The sequence below is a fragment of the Lipophrys pholis genome (genome assembly GCF_963383615.2).
Source record: "Lipophrys pholis genome assembly, chromosome: 16".
In the NCBI taxonomy this organism is placed as follows: Eukaryota; Metazoa; Chordata; class Actinopteri; order Blenniiformes; family Blenniidae; genus Lipophrys; species Lipophrys pholis.
In genome coordinates this window covers 14,317,192-14,341,386 of record NC_137634.1, presented here as the reverse complement: position 1 = coordinate 14,341,386, position 24,195 = coordinate 14,317,192, and the positions used below count along the sequence as shown (strand labels likewise).

Here is a 24,195-nt window from a genome sequence, read left to right as displayed (position 1 = left end):
ATTTGAAACACATGTAACAGGTATGAATGTGGTAAAATGACAGGATGGACTCTGGACAGAGTGCCAGTTCATCACAGAGCTGACAGACCAGAGAAAACCCCATGCAGACACAAGGAGGACATGCAAATTCAAACCAAGAAGCTAACCCATGTCTCCATACTGTGACACAAAGTTAGCTTATCATCTCTTTAATGTTTTGTTATGAAACTCTAAAAAAGGTAGATGCTTTTCATAATTGAACAGCTCAAGTTGATGAAAATATATCTATTCTCTCACACATTGGTTGAAAAACAAATCAATTTATTCATAAATTTTATCGGAAGCAATCATCAACAGAAAGAACATTTCACATAGTCCAGTGAATTTAGGGGACACTCTGGCTCTCTTCAAGAGGGGGGGGGGGGGGGGGGGGGGGGGGGGGGGGGGGGGGGGTGAAGAGAGCAGGCTAACCACTGCATATTCTGGTTTATTTCCATAGGTGCTAACTTCAAAAGAGCTTTGACGTAAGCGGTATCCATGAAAGTTTCCGCTCTGGCCTCTGTGATGCCAATGCAGTCAGAAGCCACTGCAATTGCAGCAGATTGATTGTTGCAACAGGCATAAAAACTTGCATATTAATTTGACGTTATTCAACATGTAAATCAGGATTGATTCATGCATGGTTACAAAGTCATCTGCGCTTCAGTCTTGCTCATCAGCGGAGATGCAGCCGGCTCCTCACAGAGACCATAATCTCAGCTCGCTCACCCCCAGAGACTGCAATCAGTGACATGCTGTGGCATCATTAACAAGTGACGAGCAACTGTGTGGAGGTTTGCTGTCAGCGCTGTTAGACTGGAACTTATCATAGTGGCGAAAGGAATCTAACATGAACTTCTTGGTTGTGTCATCATGCGGTACATTAATGGACCAGTAACTTAAGTTAATGAATGGCTGCATCGTGGAGGTAGATCTTGAGGTAGCAAATTATGTGGTTATGTGGTTAAAAACAATCACAATTTGTTTTACCAGTATGTGTTATCAGTTGTCAAAATCTCACCGTTTCCGTTTGAGTACCACATTGAGAAGGTTTTTTCTGTGTAACAGGTAACCTATTGGTAAACGATCCCACGGTCCTATGTTGTTCATCAACTGAGCAAGGTTAGTGTGTTTACATCGTGTCCCTATGGTGGATCAGAAAACGTTCAGGCAATGTTAATATGAAAAGAAAATGTTCTGCTTTCCTCACAGGTGTTTTTACATTCGAATAGACTAGTCCTGTTTCATGACAAATGTATGTATCCAGCACCACGGAGTCATGGTCTCATCTCTGTGATTAAAGGAAATGCGGTGCGAAGACTGAATTTATTTCTGACTTTATTTTAACAGTAGACTGTTGTGAAGTGGCAACACTTACATATGAAATTACAGATGTTTGATGTGTTTTGTAGAGACTTCTGGGAAATGTGGCCACCGCAGTCTTTCCTATTTGATTTTCCCTGTGATTAATGTAGTTGTTAGACGCTTTAAAGGTTTTCTGTATTGATTACTGTGCAATCACAGCACATTGTATTGATAGAAAATAAGTAGTTTATTTAGCAATCACTTTTGTCCTGACGAATAACAAGGCATTGTGAAAATGTCACAGTGTAGCCATACAGGAATGACAAATCACCTGCTTCCATTAGTATCACACTGTATTACATATATACATGAACATTTTACAGCAGATATTTACAGCCTTTAGTTAAAAACAAGGAAATGATTTTGGATCGGAAAGTCTCCTCTTCCGTGGTGTTTAAATCAAGTTAGACAGCGCTTTCACTGTAAAAATTTCTGTTCTTCAATGCTCAGATGATTTCCGAGAGAGACTTCCAACTTGTCTTGTTGTCCCATTTAAGTGTCTCAGGCTGATCTTTGCGACAAGGCCTTTCTCAGTTTGTGTCACATTTGATAATTTTTCCAGCTTTGTGTGGATTTTTCAGCAGTGTGGCACGGAGACATTTTTTGTCAACACACCAGCTGAGCTTAGGCTCTGTTATGATGTAAAATCGGATTTCGAGGCGTTGTGCTGCTTCGAAGGAATAAACGATCAGTTTTGAAGGACTGCCCACACCAGTGGGATGTTTACATTAAGAGGTCAAAAAATGATTCAAACGCTAGAGGTCATGTTGAGCGGAGCGAGCATTGTGGGAGTGGAGTCATTCGCCCAGGTCAGGTTGAAGTTGGATCTGGGCTCTGGTGGTGGGAAAGCAATATGAAAAATCACACCTGTGGCCAAAACAAGAGCTGAAATCAGGAGGGCGAGTCCACGATGCAATATCAGCTGAGTGGTGGAGAGGGGTACTTCAGGTTTCTTCTTTGAAGCGTTTGTGTTCTGCCCAGCAACCCCGTCCCTCTCTCCTGCGTTGGCGTTGCTGACTTCGGCCTCATGAGCGTCTTTCAGTTCCTTATTCTGCGTATCGACGGGACTGTAGCCGTCCGCTGTAGAAGCCCCCTCACTTGACAGCTGAGCCTTCAGGAGGGAATGATGTTGTCAGTGAACATGTTAATTGATCGACAATGTCATAACACAACAGAGACAAAGCGAGGACACACTGACTGAACTTCACACTGCTTATCCACTTACTGGGTCATCAGGGACGTCCGGCATCGCTTCACTCAACAATGCACTAGTGGGGCGGTTTGGTGTCATAAGACTTTTTTTTCCAGCTCGCCGTTGGGCCTAGCAAACATGGCAAATTGGGTTTCAACAGGCAAAAATTTACAAATGAAACAGGTACTAAGCATTCTCAAGTTGTAACGACCACGATGCACATGGGCAGCTCTGTTGGTGCCTCAGACCCTTGGAGTCCTTGACAGTTACGATCCAGAGAGTCAGATCTCCCATGGAGGATCGCTTCGCTGTAGTCTGAAGCCTTTGCTTGGATCAGGCTCTTCTCTTTCTTGCTCTCTCTCTTGGAACATGGTCAATTGCTTCACTGTTTACTCGTATCCAAACATTTTCTCAGCACATCAGTTGGGGGTACAAGTTTCACACGAGGCCAGCTGGACCAGAAGTATCCACAAATTGAAAATGTTGACTTTTGTCCCGCGAGCACCACACAGTGGTTCAGTGTGGTCAAGTAAATGACTCTTATTTACTATTTCACAGTGCTTTCTGTTCTGGACTATAAAGATAGAAGCCCACTAGAAATTAAGTTCAACATTGCATTAAAATCAGTGTTGGATGCAAGCAAAGCGCAATTGATTTCTCTGGAGTCAATTTGGTTTGAAAAGATTTAAGTTAAACAGATTTTTAAACCGTGCTTGAAATACACTGTTTATTAAGAACAAAATATCTGTTATAAAAAAGAAAGTTTCTTTTTTTTTTTTTTAAGTCGTCCTGCTTCAATGAGATGTAGGCTTTGAAAGAAAGAAAAAGACATCTCACCTTTTGTGTGACTTTTTTCCAGTTGAGTTTAAAGATCAGTCCAATGAAGAAACCCGTCTCAAGGACAACACATATGAAGATACCCAACCACAAGCCTATTAAGAGAAAACAACGGCACATAAATGCAAATAAGTGGTTGAGGCTGCACTGAAGCACTTCTGTCGTACACCATGTTCACCACAGCAGGTTAGTATGAACATCTTAGCATTACACACAAAGCACAGCTGATGGGAGCAAAATTAGTGACATGATTTGTTTTTTTCTCGAGGTTTCAGTTTATTAAACGTGATTCATGTTCATTACTCCACATGGTTCTCATCGATATCATTCAGTCTGGATATAAATATTGCTATGATAAAAATACGGCACCAGTCGTAGTGCCATGCCGCTATCAATTCACATTTCTTTTTCTCTGCAAGTCTTACCTAATTTAGTGAACTATTCTTAACCATATTGTATATCTACAAATTGAAACACAGACAATCTGGTGTTAAGGTTGGGCAACCTTGGGGGATCCTCTGGTCCACTCGTCACATTCCTTTCCATGAACAAATCGAATGCCTAGTGAACATTTGTTCATTGGTCACTAATTGAAATATAGACTCACACAAGAATACAGACACTTCCCAAGGTCAGAGGAGTGACTTGCACTGAATGTGTGTGTGTGTGTGTGTGTGTGTGTGTGTGTGTGTGTGTGTGTGTGTGTGTGTGTGTGTGTGTGTGTGTGTGTGTGTGTGTGTGTGTGTGTGTGTGTGTGTGTGTGTGTGTGTGTGTGTGTGTGTGTGTTCATCAATACACTTGCTCTTTGAGTTGACAGCAAAGAACTCCAGGTTGGCGGGGGGTAAATGGCGGACTGCAGGGAAAGAAATTAAGGGTTCGCTGGTGCTGCAGCAGAGCCTTGTGTGTATGTGGGCTTTACTAATGACACCGGACTTTAATATGGAGTCATGGTCCTTTTTGTCCAACTTCTAGAAGGAAATACTCGAACAAGAAATTGTTGTAAAATAAATCATGGAGGCAGAAAACACATGTCACAGTGTGACGTGGTCACACGAGGAATCAAACAATATTTGTCACTGTGTGTGGACGTAAATGTTAATTCAAAATTAGCTTTAGTTATGCATTTTCTATAAGATAACCAGATTACTGCACGCAGAGCTGGCTGGACCATTAGGCAATAACAATGGACTGGTCACCTGTCCAAGTGTACTCTAAGCTCACTTATAGTAATCTGGGATTGGCTCCAGCGCCCCACGACCCTGAACAGGACGGATGGATGGATGGATAATTAATGTAGTGGCTTCTGTGAGAGGTTGGTGACGCTGTCAAGGGGACAGTGCAAAGCATTAATCTATCCAGCCATCAATCTTCTCTACTGCTTATCCTGTTCAGGGTCTCTGGAGCCAATCCCAGTTTACTGTGAGCGAGGGCAGGATACACCTCGGACAGGTGGCCAGTCCATCAAAGGCAAACACACTCACATTCACACCTTGGGGCAATTTAGGGTCACTAATCAAACTCATAAGCAAACTCTGCACAAGAGGGCTCAAATCAGGGAAAAACTAACTGTGAGGCAAATGTGCTAACCACTACACCATTCAACCATCAGTCATCAACTACAGACAATAAGATAGAGTAGTGAGGATTTTCTCACACAATGTTAAGATCCTAAGCTGGAAAACATTTATGAAGGTCCCAGTAATAAGTGCTTTGCTTGTTAGAATCAATTTTATTTCACACTTCTTCTTTTTTTTTTTTGCAGAAGCATATATAGAAAAGGATGAACAACTTACCTAATATCCTCAGCTTGGCTTTAAACATCAGAGCTATGCCCACTGGCAGGCTAATGCAGTAGTAGCACACCAGATTGGACAAGGCAGCAATTTTCTGCATCCCGGCGCCTACAAGAATTCCTGAGGAGACACACTGAAAAGACACGGTGTGAAACAAGGAAAATAGACATTGATTCAGCAAAACAAGGTTTGTGTACTATTGAACACAAGCAATCAGTGTAAGACAAGACACAAACATGTGTTCTTTGGCGCAAAAACATACCAGAAGTGCATCAAAGAACTGTAGAAATATGTAGACTTTGAGGTTTTCTGCAACAATTCCCAAAATATTTCTGCAGACAGTAAGAGTACCAACATCAGAACAAAGTTACCTTCTCATGGCACCAGAATGAAAATTTGTTGATCTGAAAACTCACTTATCAGTCGTAAATATATGGCCAAAGAGGGTCCTAAAGCTAGTGACGACAATAGCCTGGATCACTGCCAACAATCCTATGTGAGACATAAAGTGGCAGACATTAGGTCTCACGTTGCTGTATTTCATCCACATTGAATATACTTCTGTCGGTGTTTTAGTAAGAGTGACTACACCTGATATCCTGTAGGAGTCAACACTTTATAATGCTTGATATTCATATTATGTAACACCTGTGTTTATGTTCACAAGTCCAATATATTCATGTGTGTTCTCATACCTGCAAGAACTAGAGTCACTTTGCAGGTGATTAAGGCGCTCTTAGTATTTCCAGCACCCAGAGCATTTCCAACACGCACGCAGGCAGCCGCTTGAATACCTAAAGGAAACTGCATGGTCCGCCGATTAGAATCACTTCACCCCAAAAAATTGGATGTATATTCAAATGGTAACATCTATTTAAATGATGTGATAAATGAACCCATTTTCAATACCATATATCCTATGGATCCTATTTCATCCAGTATGTGCTGGGCAGCAAGATCATCCTCCCCAAGTGTACCTGGTTTGATAAAAAGTCAAGTTCAGATACAGACTTTTTTTTTTTTTAATTGTCTTGACCATTGTAGAGATGATTGACTCATCAGAACCTGCACACAGTAATAAGAAGATTTATAATGAGACAGAACTTATCACAAAATGTGGTTGTCAACGGTTCTTTTCATGATAAACTACTGGAATAAAATAAAACTCTGAATTTCATTTGGACAAACGACCAGAAACTGATGCACCTCACTGGGGCAGCAAGGAATTAATGGTTTGTTGTTTGGATTTTGAGTTTGTAGATTTTGTTGTTCTCTTCAATTTAACGAGTAACAAATGCTCCATACATTTGTTTTCATTATTATTGTTATTGTTCATAAAGAAATACTATTGCAGACCATTGCCTCACAAACTGTATATGCTCAGTGTAAGGACAGAATATATCAGTGTGGTTACAGTTTTCAGGTGTGCACAACACTGACCAGCAAGGAAACTTCCAATCTCCCAGATCCACCATTCAAACCAGACCATGAACAAACTGGGTACAGCCAGCTTCATGTAAGAGCCCCATTCCTGCAGACAGTCGGTGGACCAGCCTGCACAAAGTTTAAACGCATATATCATTTTTCCTGGCAGAGTCCACATGAGTGGCAAAAATACTTATTTAGTTATTTGGCATTTGATGTTGACATTTGTTTGTAGGACTCACCATCCCATGTCTGCTGATAGAGCTTCTTCCATTTGATGTAGATAAACAAGAGCAGGCAGATGGTGATCTGAGAAAGGCTGCTCGCAATTGCTGACCCACTGCAAACACACATGGCACCCCATCTTTATTTCTTTTATTTACGAAAAAGAAGCAATGGCTGCCACCATTAACGATGATCTCACCTGCTCTGTGAGTAAAGATGGGCCACGGAGGAGGTGTGGGTCAAGACAGTTCAAGATGCTAAGTGGTTTTGTGCATATTGCTATCTCTTGACAGTGGCCCAAGTAAATAGAGAAGGAGAGTAAGAGATAACCTGAAGCCAGAGGCCTAATTTGTTAAGACTTAGGATAAAATGTTTGTCCAGCTGGACAAAGATCAACTCCTGTCAGAGCTCTCTTTTTCTTTCTCTGCCCTGTGCTGCCCCCATCTGCTGAAAAAAGCTACAAAAAAACAAAAAAAACAATGAACATCAATGCACTGCCTCAGCTTTAAAAAAACAAGTCATTCTTCAGAGAAAGAATAAAGCGACGCATTATTTAATAATGGTGCCATATGCAATAATGTAATAAATGTTCACCTCATTATGTAATAGCAATCCATTTTGTAATAACTTGTTACATATTGCAACACTTATTACAAAATGTGGGTGTTCCATTTTTGTTTTTAAAGAAAATTTCATAATTTGGTGCATTATGTAATAAACTTTGTCCTTTATCCGTATCCATGGATCTATGTTTAAGAATGAGGATACATTTAAATTCCCTGTTTGGACTAGCATTATATGTCAGTCTTCGCTCATGTCCTGTCATAGTCGAATGCAGGGCCCTAAATCAGTTTTACATACAGTTCTTTGCATTTTCATGTTAAAACATGAAGAAACAAGTATGATTAAATGCACTCACTGGCACTTAAATTGTGGTTTCATTTACTCAAGAAAAAATAAATGGCTGCTGGCAATACTGATTGGCTTGTTACATAAAAAAAAAAATCAACCAATCTACACTGAACAAAAATATAAACGCAACACTTTTGTTTTTGCTCCCATTTTTCATGAGCTGCACTGAAAGATCCAAGACTTTTACTATGTATGCAAAAGGCCTGTTTTTCTCAAATATTGGTGACAGATTTGTGTAAATCTGTGTTAGTGAGCACTTCTCCTTTGTACCTCACCTCACAGGTGTGGCATATCGAGATGCTGATAAGACAGCATACATATTGCACAGGTTTTCCTTAGGGTGGTCACAATAAAAGGCCACTCTGAAATATGCAGTTTTGCTTTTAAAGGACCGACCACCCCAAACCCCCACCCCGACACAGATCGTGACGCCGAGCCCAGCTCACTGACCTCAGCAGCCACCCCAGCACCACCATAGGCAGGCCAACACAGAGGGCCACTGGATACCCCGGTGACAGGTCCCCCACACACCCCCGCAATCTCAACACACCCGGGGCGCCCCCAAGAAAAGAAACCGTTGTGGAAGGATCCGATCGAGGTCAGATCCCCCCAGAGCAAGGATCCCCTCCCAGCCAGGACCCACAGGGCCGGCCAACACCCAATCACCAGTCCGCAGGGATCGCCCCCACGCATCGAGAAGAGCCCCAGGCCCGCCAAGGGAAGGGGAAAAGGGGTGAAAGTTGAGGGTAGTGGGGGGCGGGAGGCGGGAGGGAGAAGGAGAGGGCGAGAGGGCAAGAGATCGAGGCAGAGGGGCAGGAGGGCAGCCCCAAAACCCCAACACCTCCCGGGGATTATTACATTTTTTTATTAAAAAAAATGGAACAGCCGCATTTTGTATTAACTGTTGCAATATGTAACAAGTTATTACAATATGCGTTCAAGACTCCTTACAAAACACGATATTATTACATAATAAGATGAAAATGTATTACATTATTACATATTGCACCATTATTACATGATGGGGTGCCACAAGGAACAACAGGGAAAACGCATTAGAGGTGGTATCAACTCTTTGGCTCTTTCCTCTAAAGACCTGGCTGAGTAGTATTCTCACCCACTCTTCTTTAAACATTACAGTCGGGATCATCTGAGAGAAAGAAAGTTAATCAATTCACAGCTGTTGATGCTCAAATTGTGTATTTTATCTATCATGCACGTTCAAGTGTAACACACCTTATCAAACGCTTCGAAGTACAACAAACATTAAAAGGTGGTTGAAACACACTTACATGACACCCAGTTGAAGGGTGACGATCAAGCCATAGTTGACTCCCAAGTTGATGATGTTTGCTGCTGCTGCCGTGTACATCTGAGGCAGGATGATCCCCTGACAAATAAGACATACAGTAGTGAGCGATCCAGTCTGTAGAGGTAATATGTATCTGAATAATTGATATAGCTTATATTAGATTTTGTTCCCCAACGCAAATGTAGTTAAAAGGCAACTCTTCAGGGATAAAGTGATGCAGTAATGCTATCAGCTTGATGGTGATACCGTGAAGTAATTAGCTAATCATAGATGGAGTCGAGATTTTTGGTTAGAAATCAAAGCTCCGTTGAACAGAAGGTTGTTTGTTTTTGTCTGGAATGTTTTAGAAAATGTTTGCTCTGTCAAGATAAGTGTCTGTACTACAGCAATTGAAAACATTTCACTCAATATCCCCAAAATTAAATCAGCGTCTTCTCCGTCGTGTTTCAGCTGTTCCCTTCTGAGGTCGCCTCTGTGTGGCATGTTTTCATGTGGCGCAAATTTTTAAACCACTTCAGGATTAGGCCCTTTAAATCATGTGTGTGTGTGTGTGTGTGTGTGTGTGTGTGTGTGTGTGTGTGTGTGTGTGTGTGTGTGTGTGTGTGTGTGTGTGTGTGTGTGTGTGTGTGTGTGTGTGTGTGTGTGTGTGTGTGTGTGTGTGTGTGTGTGTGTGTGTGTGTGTAAAAGGTAGCAGCCGAGTGACACCATTATCATGACATCAGCAAAAGTGCACCAGTGTTCTTGTTCTAACTTACTTGGTTTTGTAGATACGCAACCTGTAGCCGGTGCAGGAACATGGCCTGTGGCAAAAAGAGACCAAGATTTGTTCAATTTAATAATAATAATAATAATAATTACTTTTGTTTTTTAGCACAAAGATAGCTTGGACATAACAATAATGCTGTGCAGCTTAATATATATACTATGTGTTTCATTTTCTTTTTTTATTTTATGATTATTGTTTCGAAATGCTTGTTGTAGGACCCCCTTACAAACGAGATTGTTATCCTGAGGGTTATCTCGCTAATAGATGAATGAATATGCTTTCAGTTTCCAACAAAGAATACGTTGAGTTCACAATGATTTTAAACTTTCTTGCAATCACCTCTTTTGACCTTAACAACATAACTGTATTGTCTCAGTCAAAATATTATTTTGGGCTCAAAAGAGATTTTCCAATTCATCACACTCACCGGGACAGCTGGGAGGAATGCCATCACGTAAAGCTGAGCGATTCTAAGGAGAAGTCAAAATGTACATTCACTTTGTGGAGAAAACACTTCAACAACGAGGACTTTGTGTTCTGTTCCAGTATCAAAACAATGTAATCAAAATAAATCAGTTATCTGTTGTATCCATGCTTAATATATATAAATACAGTAGAACCTCTGACAAGTGGACCCGGTAAGAGCGGACGCTCTGTACTGGGCCGACACGTCACTGTAGGACACCTGTCTTCAGGGGACACTTGCCCTTGGATTTTAGGGCATCCCTACATCAGAGATTTTACTGTGTGTATATATCATATATACCAGTATTAAAGGATTTACCTTGCTACTTCACTGTCTTGGAGCATGACGAGGAGCAGGTTTTGAGAGTTGATGAGAAGAGCCCAACATGGCATACAAACCAGCAAGAGGATCAGCGAGCTCCTTTGCAGAATGACTCCAACACGTTTGAAGTTTTTACTGCCGAACGTCTGCAAGACAAACGGGCCATTACAAATGGAAATCTTACTCAATAGCAAAAAAACAAACAAAAAAACGAGAGAGTGAAGCTGGTATGTCCACCTGGGAAATGAGCGTGTCACAAGCCAGAGCGAAGCCATAACCTGTTGCAGTTGTTGACGCATTGATGGTCTGAAAAGTAAAACACAAAAACTTAAAGCGATACTTCAGTCACAACATGTTATATTTCCAATGTTTTAGGAAAATTAGGAAATCTTTGTATCATGATAATAGTAAAAGTTGAGTTGAAGAAGAGTTGAAGAAGTAGCTGCTACTACTTCGACACACAATTGAAATTCAAAGTAGTGGTAGCCGGAGCAGCAGTACGGTGAGTAGAGAGTAGATTTCCCCTAATCGTGTTACATTTATTGTTGTTTGCTCAGGAGGAATTGTTTGTTTTTTCTCTGTGAAAGTGCTGCGGGATGACAGTGTTTTATTTGGCACTATATACATAAAATTGCGTTCATTTGAATCGATCATACCGCTGAGGCCAGAGCGTATCCGGCAAGTTCTGCATTTCCAATGTGACCGCAGAATATCGTTACAACAAATGGCAGGAGAAAGTTCAGTATCCGAGACAGCACCTGAAAAAACAAAGACCAAAAAAAAAGAAAAAAGTATGAGGGTCCATCATGTATCCTGTGAAACTGAAATCATTGTTATCAACTGATTTCTGAGTACTACTGGGTCCTCGGTTTGGAAAGCAGTGTTGTGAAATCACCACGTGCGAGAGTACACTAACATAAATATAGTGATCATGGGATTGAACTGGAGAACATACTGTGGAGCTCACAGCAGCCAACTCATTGCATTGTCAGGATTGCACTATGTCACAACCACATTAACCAGGCATTCCTCAACAAACAAATACAGTGAGAAAGTGCACCTCAACAACTTTATTTGGGCGACAAAAACACCCCCTCCCCCCACACAAGCATTTCAACTTTAACCTACTCACCAGCGGGCCTGTGAGTCGCAAGACTTGGTAGAGTTCTTCTCTATAGGCCAGTGGGAGCCAACGTCTCATGCATGCACACTGAGAGAGTTTGGAGCGGGCGGCTCCCGTCGCCTCGCCTCCCACAACCCCTGCTGCCTTGGCAAGGGAATCGGGTTCCGCACCCTGCAAGGGCTGTGCAGGTTCCGGGGAACCCAGCTTCTCCATTCAAAGACGGGAGAAAGAGAGAGAAAGAGGAGGGAGGGGAAGCGACAGAACACCGGAGGGAGGGGAGAACAGGCAAGGAGGAGGGTGGGTAAGGAGGGAGTGGGGGGAGAGGGTAAAAAGGAATAGAAGATCGTTAACTAATCCGGCACATCTCGTCTTCCAGGTTACTTTTTCATAGTGTTTGGAGGAAAGCAGAAATAAACGTCAGGGGGGCAGGTAAGAATGGTGGGTGTGAAAGAGCAAAAGTCTGTTTGTATCCAAGGGTCAGAGCAAGACTGATAAATGTTAGCTGATATACTAAGAGTGGGTCAAGTACATTTGAGTGTTTTTATTGTGAATCCACTGATTAAGTAAGTGTATAAGGGTCAGTACTTATTTCAGTGTGTGTGGTGTGAGCCGCGGCGAGGGCCTGGAGGGTTCTATATTAATCTGATGAGGAATGCCTGTTTACTCGGTGTACACACAATGAGCTCTGGCGACCTGAAGTCTGCAGGCTTGCTTTTTCCCTTCATAGACGTTTGTGTACTTCATACAGATATTCATTAATCTTGCCTGCCTGAAAGGTGTACTTTGACCCCTGATTTTATCTCTGGAATTGTCCTCTTATAGCCTCTTATAGTACTCTTGTCTCTCAGCAAAAAAAGTCATGGGTTTAAATACTGGCCGGGGCTTTCGGTGGGGAGTTTGCATGTTCTTCCCATGGGTGCTCTGGTGCTCAAGAACCCACTGGGGGCTAGCCGATCCCAAAAAATATAAAGATACACACAACTGCGTCTTGCACTGAACTAAACATTATTTTGTGTGGGCCGGGAATCAAACTCAGGCCAACCACATGGCAGGCAGGAATTCTACCACTGATTCAAAGGCTATATATATATATATATATATATATATATATATATATATAAAACACAAAACAACAAACCTTAAGTGCATTAAGATGCTTTGTCATTTTATAACATCACAGATTTAAATCATAAAATCAAGCCTTTCATGCAAACCTGTTTTGAAAGAGGAGTTAATGTTTCAGTTTACAGAGCATTCATAAAATAAACTAGTTCATTGCGCAATGCAACTCAAACAACACCTGATTGTGAAAGCACTGCATACCCCGAGTAACAATTGCAGGCAACCTTTGAACTGTCACTGAAAACCCAGCACATGCTTTCATAGAAAGTCACAGACTGACACTCATGTACTACTCAGTACATGAGTGTCCGAGCATGGCTTTTGACGGAGCCTTGATGAATAAAACAGGGGAAATAAATCCTCTTGTCACAGAAATGTGTTTTTAAGAATAATGGTGATTTTTAGAGAGCTCTTAATATCAATTCTGGTTGACAGAAGATGAACAAAAAGAAACTGTAAAATTCACAGAAACATAACATGCCAGGGCAAGATAACAAACCTAAGGAAGGTGGTAATTTTTAGTTTTCATTAACTATCTGCAAAAGGTTTTGGTTTTTTTCTTTATAATTGTGTGTTTTTAGGTCTGTGCCTCTCTCTAGTGTTTAACAGAGGAACTTCTGTTTCAAATGTTCAACCCTTTGTGTGTGTGTGTGTGTGTGTGTGTGTGTGTGTGTGTGTGTGTGTGTGTGTGTGTGTGTGTGTGTGTGTGTGTGTGTGTGCGTGTGTGTGTCATAACGGCCGTGAAAGATTACAAAGTTGAATTGAATGTAAAAAAAAAAAGATGAATTTTTAAACAAATTTTTTATTATACTTAACATGTTTTAACTGGCGTTATTAACTAATTGTGTGAAAGTTCACATGTTTATAAATTCTATGGTTTTGAGAAGAGGGTGGAAAAAAACTAAAAAAGGAAATAAAAGTGGGTGCTATAAAAACACGTTTTACATCCACACCCAGCAGTTTTAGTACCAATACAATGACTACAGCCAATAAAAAAAATCCTTGTGTGTGCACATTCGAAGTGTGCATAAAATGGAAGGAAACGGAGGACAACAGAGCAGAAGTGGGAGGGTGTGATGGGTGTTGACAGGAACAGATAAATGAAATTATGAGAATGCCATTTAGTAACAGGCGTAATAAAGCATCCTGTGAAGCATATAAGAGCTACCGGAGATTCAGAGGCCCTCACATCCTCATATTCACACACAGGGAACGACTTAGTTAAAACATACAGGAAAGCAAGAGAAACAAACAGTCTCAGGTAAGTACCTTCTCCTCATGCATGTCAAATATTTACTAAAAAATGCACAACTTTACAGGCTACTATAAGTTTAAAATTACTTTTCTTGTGACTTTCACAACTATAGTTTTGACAAAGAGAGACAATTTGCCACAAGTTGGTCCCTTTTCTTGGGAGAATTATTCTGGTCGTGAATTTCCCAAGTTAGTCTGGGTGAATGTTCACCTTACTTCATAAGATAATCTTTAATCTCCAAGGAGTATTTGGGCAACTTTTGAAAAGTTTAGACTGCCCAAGAAAACAGCCATCCATCCTGTTTTTGGTTATTCACTTTTAACTGGGTATCTTAAAGACTACACGAAGAAGTAGAATTAGAAGCTTTGGTATTTTAACACGATCACATGCTCAATGGTGTGATGGTAAAGGCACACGTAGATGGTTTGGAATGGAAAATTAAACTGAGGCGAAACACGTGTTTGAAGGCAGTCACAAAGTGTCCCAGAGAACTGTTATGCATGACAAGGTCGAGGACATCAACTGAATATACAAGCAAGAAATCCGCTGCGTAAAACTTTATTCATCTGAGTCTTTTGCTTCACTGTTTCCCTGATGAAATATCTTTACACGGTTGTGAATTCGGTTGAAAAGGCAGTTGTAAATCAACGAGGCGTGAGTGCTCTTTTGTTTAATTTGTAACTTGTTCCAGACTCATCTAAAATGAAGGCGATGTGGCGAATCCCTCTTCTACATTTACTTTTCTATTGTGCCACTCAGACTTTTGGTGAGTCCAAACAATGCAACAATTCATCAGTAATTTTTATTTTAAAATAAACTAAACCACACTTTGTCTGTTTTCACGCCTTCATGCAGCCAATTCATAAGGACTTTAACTTTTTTTCCCTGTCTTCAGGTATCAAAATCGTGTCTGAGCCAGTCAGCAGTGAAGGTATCATAGACGTTAATGTGACCAGCACGGTGTCTCTGGTCTGCCATCACGAGATCAGCTCTGAGACTGAGGATGACGAAATTGTGTGGCTCAGGAATGGCGCTACTGTTAAGCTTGCGGATGGAAACAAGAGAGGAACGAGCCGAGTGTGCGTCTCACCTGCCATCACTGAGGACAACGGTGCCACATTCAAGTGTTACCTTCGCAAGAATAACACACTCGAGGACTCCGTTACCCTGAATGTCAGACGTGAGTCTCTTTAAAGAGCAGGTTCCACACGTCCAGCCATTGTGAAAACAAGTACTGTGTCGGCTCTGTGCGGAATGTGATGACTCGAAACTAAATTGAACCGATGACAAAATGATGTAATCATACTAATGGCACATAATAACCAACAACTGAAAATAACTTTTCAAAACGTGTTAGTTTGTTAACCCTTTCCCTTCGGCAATGTGCATTTTTAGTTAAACATCTTCATCTTGTATTATCATTGTAAAGTTTCTTTTCATTGACATTCTTTTCTAAAATATGAACTGCTTTTTATAAGTTTTAAAACACTGCATATTTGCACAAACTTATCACAATTTGCTGGCGTCCTTTTGTCTGAAGAAGTATGGATTAAACACATAAATTTACAGTTTGGATATAGCTGCTTTTTTCTTTTTTTTTTGAAGGCAGGAAAACATGAATTTTTCTTCTGAAACCTAAGCAGTAAGACTATTTTCTCCGATACTTTTCAGATGCCCCGGAGCTCTCGGGGTCTCAGAATATTACAGTTGAGGAGCTGGAGGAACTGATCCTGCGGTGTGACATTTGGGCCAATCCACCAATCACGGACTTGGTGTGGACACTGAATGACACCAGAGTGGATCTGTTAGCCGGCGGCTTCACCATTTCTGAGGACGGCTATACAAGCCAGTTAAGAATTAGCCTTGTGAAGGAAAGTGTGCATAAGGGCACATATAAATGCTTGGCAGAAGGAAACTACAGCAAACTATTCTATGTCACAGTAACAGGTCAGTTCACAGAATCTTCCCTGTCCAGGGTCACTCAGGCCTCATGTGTCGTTTGATGTTTCATGGCATGTGTGTTATGTGCATGTGAAGGATGAGCTGGTCGTGTGTGTGTGTGTGTGTGTGTGGTGAGTTAATCATCTTCTACTCATCTGCAGAAAGCACAATGAAGTTCCCAGTGTACCCTATAATAGCAGCTGGGGTGGTGGTGTTCTTTACTCTCCTGCTTGCCTTTGTTTCAAGATGGCAAAAAATCACAAAGGTAACGCACAAACTGTACACAAAAAGCCTTAACCATGGACGTGCCAGCAGCCCGGCTAATTCTTTATTTCTCTCTTGTCAGTGCTGCAGGTGAAATGTTCCCAACTTAACAGGGTTTCTCCCCTTCACCAAATGAGACAAGCCATGAAGACGTCCTCTCTTTCTTTAATGTTCAACAAACCATTTTGGTTTCCTGGCTTTTATAGGGACGCTTTATTTGATATATTTGGAAGTGAGAGTCTGAGGGTTGATGCCATTCTCTGATCTGTATATTAAAGTTGAAGCTGCACTCTCTCTTTAATCTTAGCTGAAAGACTTGCTGCTAAGCCTTATTTCATTGGGCATGTATTTAATACGTAGACAAGGATCAGACTTATCACCGAGTTCTCTGCTCAACAAGCAAATATGCATTTTTTTCCCCCAAAATGTCCTTCTAAGAAAATGTCAAATTATCTCTTGTTGTTCATATTTGTATATTTATTTCATCATTATTAATGGCCTCTGAAAGCATGCAATTCAACACTGAGTTTCTAACTTTCCATGACATGATGTACTCTGACTTTAATGATTCAAAAGTTGGTTTTTAAAGTCTTTTTTTCTTTGACTTGTCAATGTCTAGTCATTGAAATAAACCAGACCTAAACCTGTCCTGACTTTTCAGTGGCATTGTCTTTTCTTGTCATTCTGATCGAATGATTGATTTAGCAGGAAGTAACAAAACTTTTTCGCTATCTCGTTAAGTGATCTTAGCCTTTCCATCAATAAAGAAGATACACATTTCAACAACGTGACTCCTTCACGAACAGAATAAGCAAGTGTCACAATAAATGCTCATAAAAAGGGCTGCCTCAGAAACATTGTCTTGGTTTCTAGTTGTCACATTTAGACTGAACTTTAACTCCTGACTCAACAATACATTGTAAGCTTGTTAAAAAGTTGTTATACATTTACCGTTTGTGACAAAAGGCACACAAACTGTGAGGTTGTGAAGTTCAAGGACTAGGTGTTTGAGTTTCTGCCAATGAAAGAAAACACGTAACAGCATCACATAAAATGGTGCAATACTGAACAGAGAAGGAAAGGATGTGCAAGGGTCTAATCAACTTCAAAGAAGTGACCAAGTGTATTGAGACCGTTTTACTCTTTGAGTTAAGACATGTATGGTGAAACATATGGTTGTGCTTGCATCTTTTAATCCCCATAAAACTTTCTGATTGCTAAATTAACAATTTATTTTTCAGTAGATTTCTGGGGATGGAATATGTTTTTAGGAGCGATATCTTGAACTCATCACACAGCTGTTCAGGGGGTATTCTTCTTTAATATAGGTTTCAAACCAAAATCAACAAATAAACCTTCTAGTTGATATTCAAGATTTAAACATGCAGGTTTTGGTGTCAATAACTCAGACTTTTCTTAGTGTGTTGCTTTGTCTGTGGTAGTTGTGAGTTAGGCAGGGAACCATTTGTATAACCATTAAATATGTTTGCAGCAACAGTTGAATACCTGGATTCATGGAAAATGAACAGATTTAATAACAGTACAGACGCCAATGCCAAATAGTTTCATATAGCCAGATTATCAACGTCAATAAGGTCTCACAAGAAAGTAGACAAGAAAGATCCACATGACAGTCTGTAGTGACATCTGCTGGTCAGTTTGTTTCAAATCAATTCACTTCAATATGGTTGGATCTGTATACTGTACTGTTACGACACAGCAATCTCGCAGCACGTTTACCTTTAAATTCAGACTTTGAAACTGATTTTATTGTTCTTTTATAACCCTTCCCCCAGAAATCTCTTCACAATTTACGATGTCAAGGACATCAGATCCTAATCTTAGCCATGGAGCTTCCATACCGCTTGATCCGAAGTGAGATTGCAGGGAGCTGATCCAACCTGACTGTGGGCACCATAGACATGGTGGGCACCACATTCAGTAATGTTTTGGAGCTGTGCAAGGAAACGGAAGTAGGATAGACAATCAGGGAGAACATGCAAACTCCCACATTGAAATGGGACAGATGAGCCATTTTTAATACAGCTTGATATACCATTTTATAGCTATCATTGCACTGGAGAACGTGAAAACTTATCCACAGATTCGAATTAACCATTTTTCATATTCGTCGTTTTTTGTCTTTGTGAAACCGCTTGGATATAAGGTAATGTGAGTAAAAACTGATAAATCAGGATAAAATAACTAGGTAATGTGAAAAAATGCAGATCAGATTATATCTGTTAAATAATATGGATATTTCACATTTCTTAACTTGAAGCTTAACAAATGCGGCATTCCATGTTTTATTAAAAACAACAACAAAAAAATATAATCAAATAAAAAAGGCAATTTGACAATTAATTATTAACAACTTCTTACTCAATATAAGAATGCATTTCATAAAATTAATGTACCGGGAAACATTTAAAACGGAAAATGAAAAACACTTTATTTAAAATGTGTGCGTCACGGGCAATTTGGCGTCGCGTAATGACGTCACGGGTCACGTTATTGATCCGCGCGTAAAGGGCGTGGCCCCGCGTGCCTTTCCCCCAGCGCCAAATTCAAACAGAAAGAAGAAAGGAAGGAGCAGCAGGCGACTCAGACTCTCACGACACGACGATTCACACACCTAAACTCTCAGGTAAGATACACGCGCACATGAGATAGTCTATGTCTCGTGGTATCTACTGAAATATTAACTGTTGACTCGTTTTCTGTTCTAAATGTCGACGTTATCTGCACCTCGACTTGCTTCCCGTCGCCTATTTCGGCTCTATTGTTGTGTTAATGTCAGGCAGGGACGATCTGGTGCTAATGTTGGAAATGTTTTATTGTTAAAGGTGAGATGTTTTAACTTTTCATTTGGTGTTTGACGAGTAGGTGATGCTGTTAAAGAGACATCCATCCTCCTTCTGTCTGAAGTTTTTTGGTCAAAGTCAAACAGCCTGGGAAAGTATTGTTGTCTCAAACAAAAGCCACGGAGCTCTCACTAACATGATTAATGCTGCTGCAAGTTGTTACGGGTCATTTCCATCTTCATTTCTCCCTTTTATTTCTTCAGGGCTGCGAAGTCATTTCTTACTTAGGTTTTACTACCGTTAAAACCTAAAAATGTTTTTATAATAATTTACTCTGATATCTACAAAATGTCCCATTTGTGCATGTTGATTGTGTGTTTTATGATCATCTGTAAAAAGAAGTCAACAGTGATTCACTTGTAAAAGGTAAAAAGCTAATTTTCTTTAAGCTGAATATACAGCTCTAACAAATAAAGAAGTTAAGACAAGCTATTTTCCAGCCTGACTGATGGAAAGAGGTCATAGTGTCCACCTAAACAATATCTGTAAAACTTGCTTTAGTTTAAACAGCATCAGAAAATGTTTGACTTCTAATCCAACAATTAAATAGACAGAAGTTGTAATCAGAGACCTGGAAGCAATGTACAAAAATGGTTTGTGATGCAGTTTCTGTTTTGTTGCCTTCACTCAGCTCGGTCCATATGGCGTCTACAATGATGGATGGGGTTGGTAAAGTGATGGTGGGAGTATGGCGGGCACACACTGTCCTGGATGAGTCCGACGAGGCAGAATGCTCCCCAGACGCTCCCGACCGCTTCCGCAAGCTTCGATCTTCATCATCACTGAACTCCTTACGGATGTCTCTGCGTAAGCGGCTCCCACTGCGTTCTGTCCAGGCCAATTCCCTCCCGGAGAATCCGACCGTGGAAAACCCCAAGGAGCAAGCAAAACCCAGCACGGTTCGCAAGTTCACTCGCAGCGCTAGGAACTCCATCAGTGAAGTTTATCAGGTACATGAGTTGGTCTGGTTGGCTCTCGAGGTCTTTCCATGTCAAGTGATTGAATTTGTGTGGGGGGAAATATCTGAAAATCCAATGTCCTTTCCATCTTTGTCATCTCCCTCGCTTTTGTTTTGCTCTTCTTCTTTTTTTTTTTTCCCCCCCTCAGAGGTTCCAGAGGAACAGGGAATTCACTCGTGAGGATTGTTTGGTTACGACTCCAGGTCGTGATGGAGAAAATGCAGGTGCTTCCACCTCTTGCACCCCAAGGCGTACACCTGCCCGTGCTACTACAACACCCAGACGCACACCCAGATCCACAGCCAGGCCCGGGAGTACTCCAGGATCTAGGAGGAAAAAAACTCCTGAAGCATCTGTACGTGGGGTGAAAACAGGCGGAGGCAGGAGGCAGTTGGTCCGTATGGCTGCGTTACGAAGTCCTTTTGCTTCCCCCAACACGCAGAACCAGAGGCTGTAAGAGTTTTTATCTTATACCCTACTTCTGGTTGTACATTTGCCTTCTCACATCATACAGCTTCAGTGTCTAATGCTTCAGGGTAATATTCCTGATACTTTCTTACCTAACTTAGTGTTTTTTGGACTGTTTATGTTTAATTGTTAATAAAATGCCTTTTCTGTGTTTTGATAGAAAATTTGATCACGATTTGGAGTCTGTTTCCAGTGGACTCAGGAAGCTCAAACATCTGTCAAAGGCCTTCGATGATCTTATTGGCAGAGACGACAAGTGAGTTTTATTTATTTATATATATGCATTGGTTTTAATAGGCAATGCCTGTTTTTTTATGTAATGTTAGCTCTTTTTTTTAAGGATAATTTTGTCCTAGATAAAAGTAAGCCTGCATGCTTTAAAATGTGGGGTTGGGTTATTTGAATGAGCATGTTATGTAGGTGATGAATGAGAGTATTGTGTGTAATTATGAAAGCCTTCAGGCTGTTATGTTGGTCAGCCGTACCGTGCATAGAGGAGGCAACAGATGCATATGACTGCCCCCTCTCTGACCCTCTCATCCCTCCCACCCCAAGAATTCATATCACAGCTTGTGGGTCACCAGGCTTCCTTCCCCTCCCCTTCCACATTCTTCCCGCTTCCATTTGAAACTTGGTCGGTTTGTGGTATTTGGACATGTAGGGAGGGAGTGGGAGGCCGTTTGGGTGTGGGAATTGAAGCCAGCTGAAATGACGAAAATGCGCTTGACAAAGTTGGGATTTGTTTTTCCCCTCACTTCCTGTGTTAACATTCCAAATGTTAATGCGCCGTCCAAAAAAGTGACACTCTGTGTCATTCCAAATGCACGAGACCAGTGACCTTGTCTGTTATGTGCATGCCACCAGTTGCTCTCAACACCGTGTGAAACACTGTTTGTGTTTCTTTTCCACCAATAACAGGCAGTTCAACTATTCCCTAATTGGGGAGTAAAGCAGAAGGTAAATACATGCATCAAATTGGTTGCACTAAATCCCAAGGAGTTCTACAAACATTTGCTTGAACTAATTTTGCAGCGTGAGAAGACATGGCAGAGCTCACCTAAAACCTTGCATGGACTGTTTTATGAAAGTGAATGATCTTACAATGAACAAATTTCTCTTCTGCAGCCAGTAACTCACTGCACCAGTACACAGTGCCTCTCCTCTGTCACACTCGCTCTTCTGACTGACTTAACAACTCTTTCTTTACATATTGACTTTCTCTGTTGTCGTAATAGTTTTTAAATATTTTTTGTGACAAGATATGTTGACTCAAAGTGTAATTCTTGTTTTGCTGGTTGAAAATTGTGAGTTCTTATTAGATTCCCATTAGATTAATTGTTTGCATTTTTAAAAAAAAAAAAGTTATGATGGCACTTTTATTAGTTCTGGCAGGTAAAGAAAACATGGATATAAATATCTTTTTTTTCCAATAGTATTAATCTGAAACGCTGTGAAATCCACAGGGATGCTTTTGGAGATTAAATTAAATTGGCACATCCTAAACACGAATGTGTACTACTGTCCTCCAATATTTGCAAGATTTCCCTCTAAGTGAGAGTTACTATCTGAAGATGGACATCGTTTATTGTGTGAATATCAAATGCTTTGGGGGGTTTTTTGCTCTCATTTTGAAATTAACTGCATCAATCTGGTGCACTGTCTGTAAGTAAGAAACATTGTTTTCAAAGAACAGGGCCAATAAACTTATTCTCATTAGAAGTATAAAGCAAAAGTGACACTTCCAATGTATTTGTATTGTGTGACTTTAAACATGTTACTGTGAGGTCTGCACAAAGGGAAGAAATCTAAAATTCTCTTCTGAATCTCTCCGTCTTCGCAGATCCAGTGCAGGACAACGTTCTGGTCGTGCTGTGATGAGAAAGTTGGATCCCAGCGGTAAACTCTGTCGTTCAAACCTCACACGTCGAGCCACGAAGCTTTCGGACACATTGGACGGCTGGGCCAACACGGCTGTGAACACTATTCGCAAACCGAACTGAACCACGAGCATGTGTGTGTGTTTGTTTGATAAATACAAGACCTTTTTCTAGTCCATGTTTTACATCTGTTTTTACTGTGACGTCACTGTTCCGTCTACATGTAGTGTTGTCATGATACAGGGGAGATTGTTACATGGCAGCTTGTCTTCCTTCTTTTTAATTTTTTTTTATCCATGTGGTGCAAATTGGCAGCACCGGTGTGACTCTTGTGTGTTTACATGTTTCTGGTTAGCTAGTTATGGGTATTATATCCTCCATTGTAGCTGCCAAAGGGATTCCTATATTGTGTTTTCTGTCATAGCTGCTACAACCAAATGTTTTAGTCACAGATTTAAAAATACTAATATTAGTTTGTGTTTTCACTCTTGTTTTATACTATTCTGAAGTTTGTTTTTTAAAGAGATGCTGCACAATTCCAAAATTATAACACTAAACTAACTAAATTCACAGACGGGGGAGATACCGTTTCCTCGACTTCAAAGTATGCAATAATGTTACTAACATTTGTTTTGGTTTTTATACGACATTTCATTATACCAAATTTAAAGTATATTTTCTATGAAAGGAGGGATTTATATGGTTTACTTAAGCAGTGTTTTAATAGGGACTTTACTTGGGATGCTGGCCGACACTTTTAATGGTCTGTGGATGAATCATGAACCTCTACTGTACACATAAATCATCTGGTAATGTGATGGGGGTGAAGATTTACCGGCTCATTACCAGATGAAGGGCGATGATGATGATTTAATAAAGTGTAGTGACTGTTAAGCTATCGGTCTCCGAGGAAGCAAAGCACTGCTTTTCATTTATTCGTACCTCCTTTTTTGGCTTTAAATTGAAAAAGGACATTGAGTTTGACTGAGGGGGGGAAAAAAATCTACATAATAAAAACTATAAGCTCCAACAATCCATTGTTTATCTCATTTTTGTTTTCTCTGTTGTGTTATTCAACCAAAGGTTGTACTTTTCATACACACACCTAAAGTGGTATTAATTATTCATACATTGTTCTTGACCAGGGAATTATTTTTGTGTTTACTTTACATTGCCACTGGCCAATGAGTACTTGGGAATAGAATGGAAATTAGTCTATGTGACAAGTGCAATTCAACATGTTTGTTTCACTTTGAAAGTGGCAGCTTAATCTATTTCTGTTTAGATAGTTTGTGATTACGGGTGTACATTTTGCTGTTTTGGAAGATTATAATTTGAATCACCATTATCAGTCAAAATGCTGCAAATACATACACAAACATGACTCATGCAGAGCAGAAACTGTAGCATATTGCTGTTTTCATGAAGGGGTTTATTTAAATCGAGCAGAAATGTATAAAAGCTAAAGCTCAGTCCTAGTTTTTCATGTGCTTCCCTCAGAAGAATAGATTGCCCACCTCTGATCTTGAGAGATAGACATAAACAATGTTCTTTTCCCATGTCCTGGCAGAATGCTCATTCAATATTATTATGGTATGACATGTTTTCCATATAATATTGTTCAGAGTGTACCCCTGAGCTGGATGGATGGATGACTTGTTTAATGCATCAGTCCTATGTGAAGATGAAT

At 40.5% G+C, this 24,195-nt stretch overlaps 3 protein-coding genes across 5 annotated transcripts; 2 read left to right on the top strand and 1 right to left on the bottom strand.

Moving 5' to 3' along the window:
- Positions 1–1,331: 1,331 nt before the first annotated feature.
- On the bottom strand, positions 1,332–12,149 carry slc47a1 (solute carrier family 47 member 1). The gene is made up of 17 exons (XM_080483797.1): positions 11,765–12,149; positions 11,289–11,390; positions 10,870–10,938; positions 10,630–10,778; positions 10,273–10,315; positions 9,835–9,879; positions 9,060–9,157; positions 6,873–6,970; positions 6,646–6,759; positions 6,115–6,182; positions 5,901–6,009; positions 5,622–5,697; positions 5,468–5,537; positions 5,206–5,338; positions 3,413–3,507; positions 2,609–2,704; positions 1,332–2,494 (listed from the first exon to the last, which is right to left on the bottom strand). The coding sequence occupies exons 1-17, from the start codon at positions 11,966–11,968 to the stop codon at positions 2,132–2,134; spliced, it is 1,932 nt and encodes a 643-aa protein (XP_080339923.1). The 5' UTR covers positions 11,969–12,149; the 3' UTR covers positions 1,332–2,131.
- tmigd1 (transmembrane and immunoglobulin domain containing 1) lies at positions 12,020–16,996 on the top strand. Of its 2 annotated transcripts, none has more exons than XM_080483799.1 (6): positions 12,020–12,184; positions 14,824–14,898; positions 15,028–15,312; positions 15,804–16,079; positions 16,235–16,338; positions 16,420–16,996. In XM_080483799.1, the coding sequence occupies exons 2-6, from the start codon at positions 14,835–14,837 to the stop codon at positions 16,429–16,431; spliced, it is 741 nt and encodes a 246-aa protein (XP_080339925.1). In that variant the 5' UTR covers positions 12,020–12,184; positions 14,824–14,834; the 3' UTR covers positions 16,432–16,996. The 2 variants fall into 2 exon arrangements, with proteins under 2 accessions (XP_080339925.1, XP_080339924.1); XM_080483798.1 differs by lacking the exon at positions 12,020–12,184 and adding an exon at positions 13,890–14,138.
- A 1,898-nt stretch (positions 16,997–18,894) lies between these two features.
- On the top strand, positions 18,895–23,553 carry pimreg (PICALM interacting mitotic regulator). 2 transcript variants are annotated; one of them, XM_080482660.1, is made up of 6 exons: positions 18,907–18,984; positions 19,833–20,151; positions 20,309–20,613; positions 20,789–20,884; positions 21,547–21,585; positions 22,469–23,540. In XM_080482660.1, exons 2-5 carry the CDS (start codon positions 19,843–19,845, stop codon positions 21,575–21,577), a joined length of 741 nt encoding a protein of 246 aa, XP_080338786.1. In that variant the 5' UTR covers positions 18,907–18,984; positions 19,833–19,842; the 3' UTR covers positions 21,578–21,585; positions 22,469–23,540. The 2 variants fall into 2 exon arrangements, with proteins under 2 accessions (XP_080338785.1, XP_080338786.1); XM_080482659.1 differs by lacking the exon at positions 21,547–21,585 and having other exon boundaries at positions 18,895–18,984; positions 22,469–23,553.
- Positions 23,554–24,195: the final 642 nt, after the last annotated feature.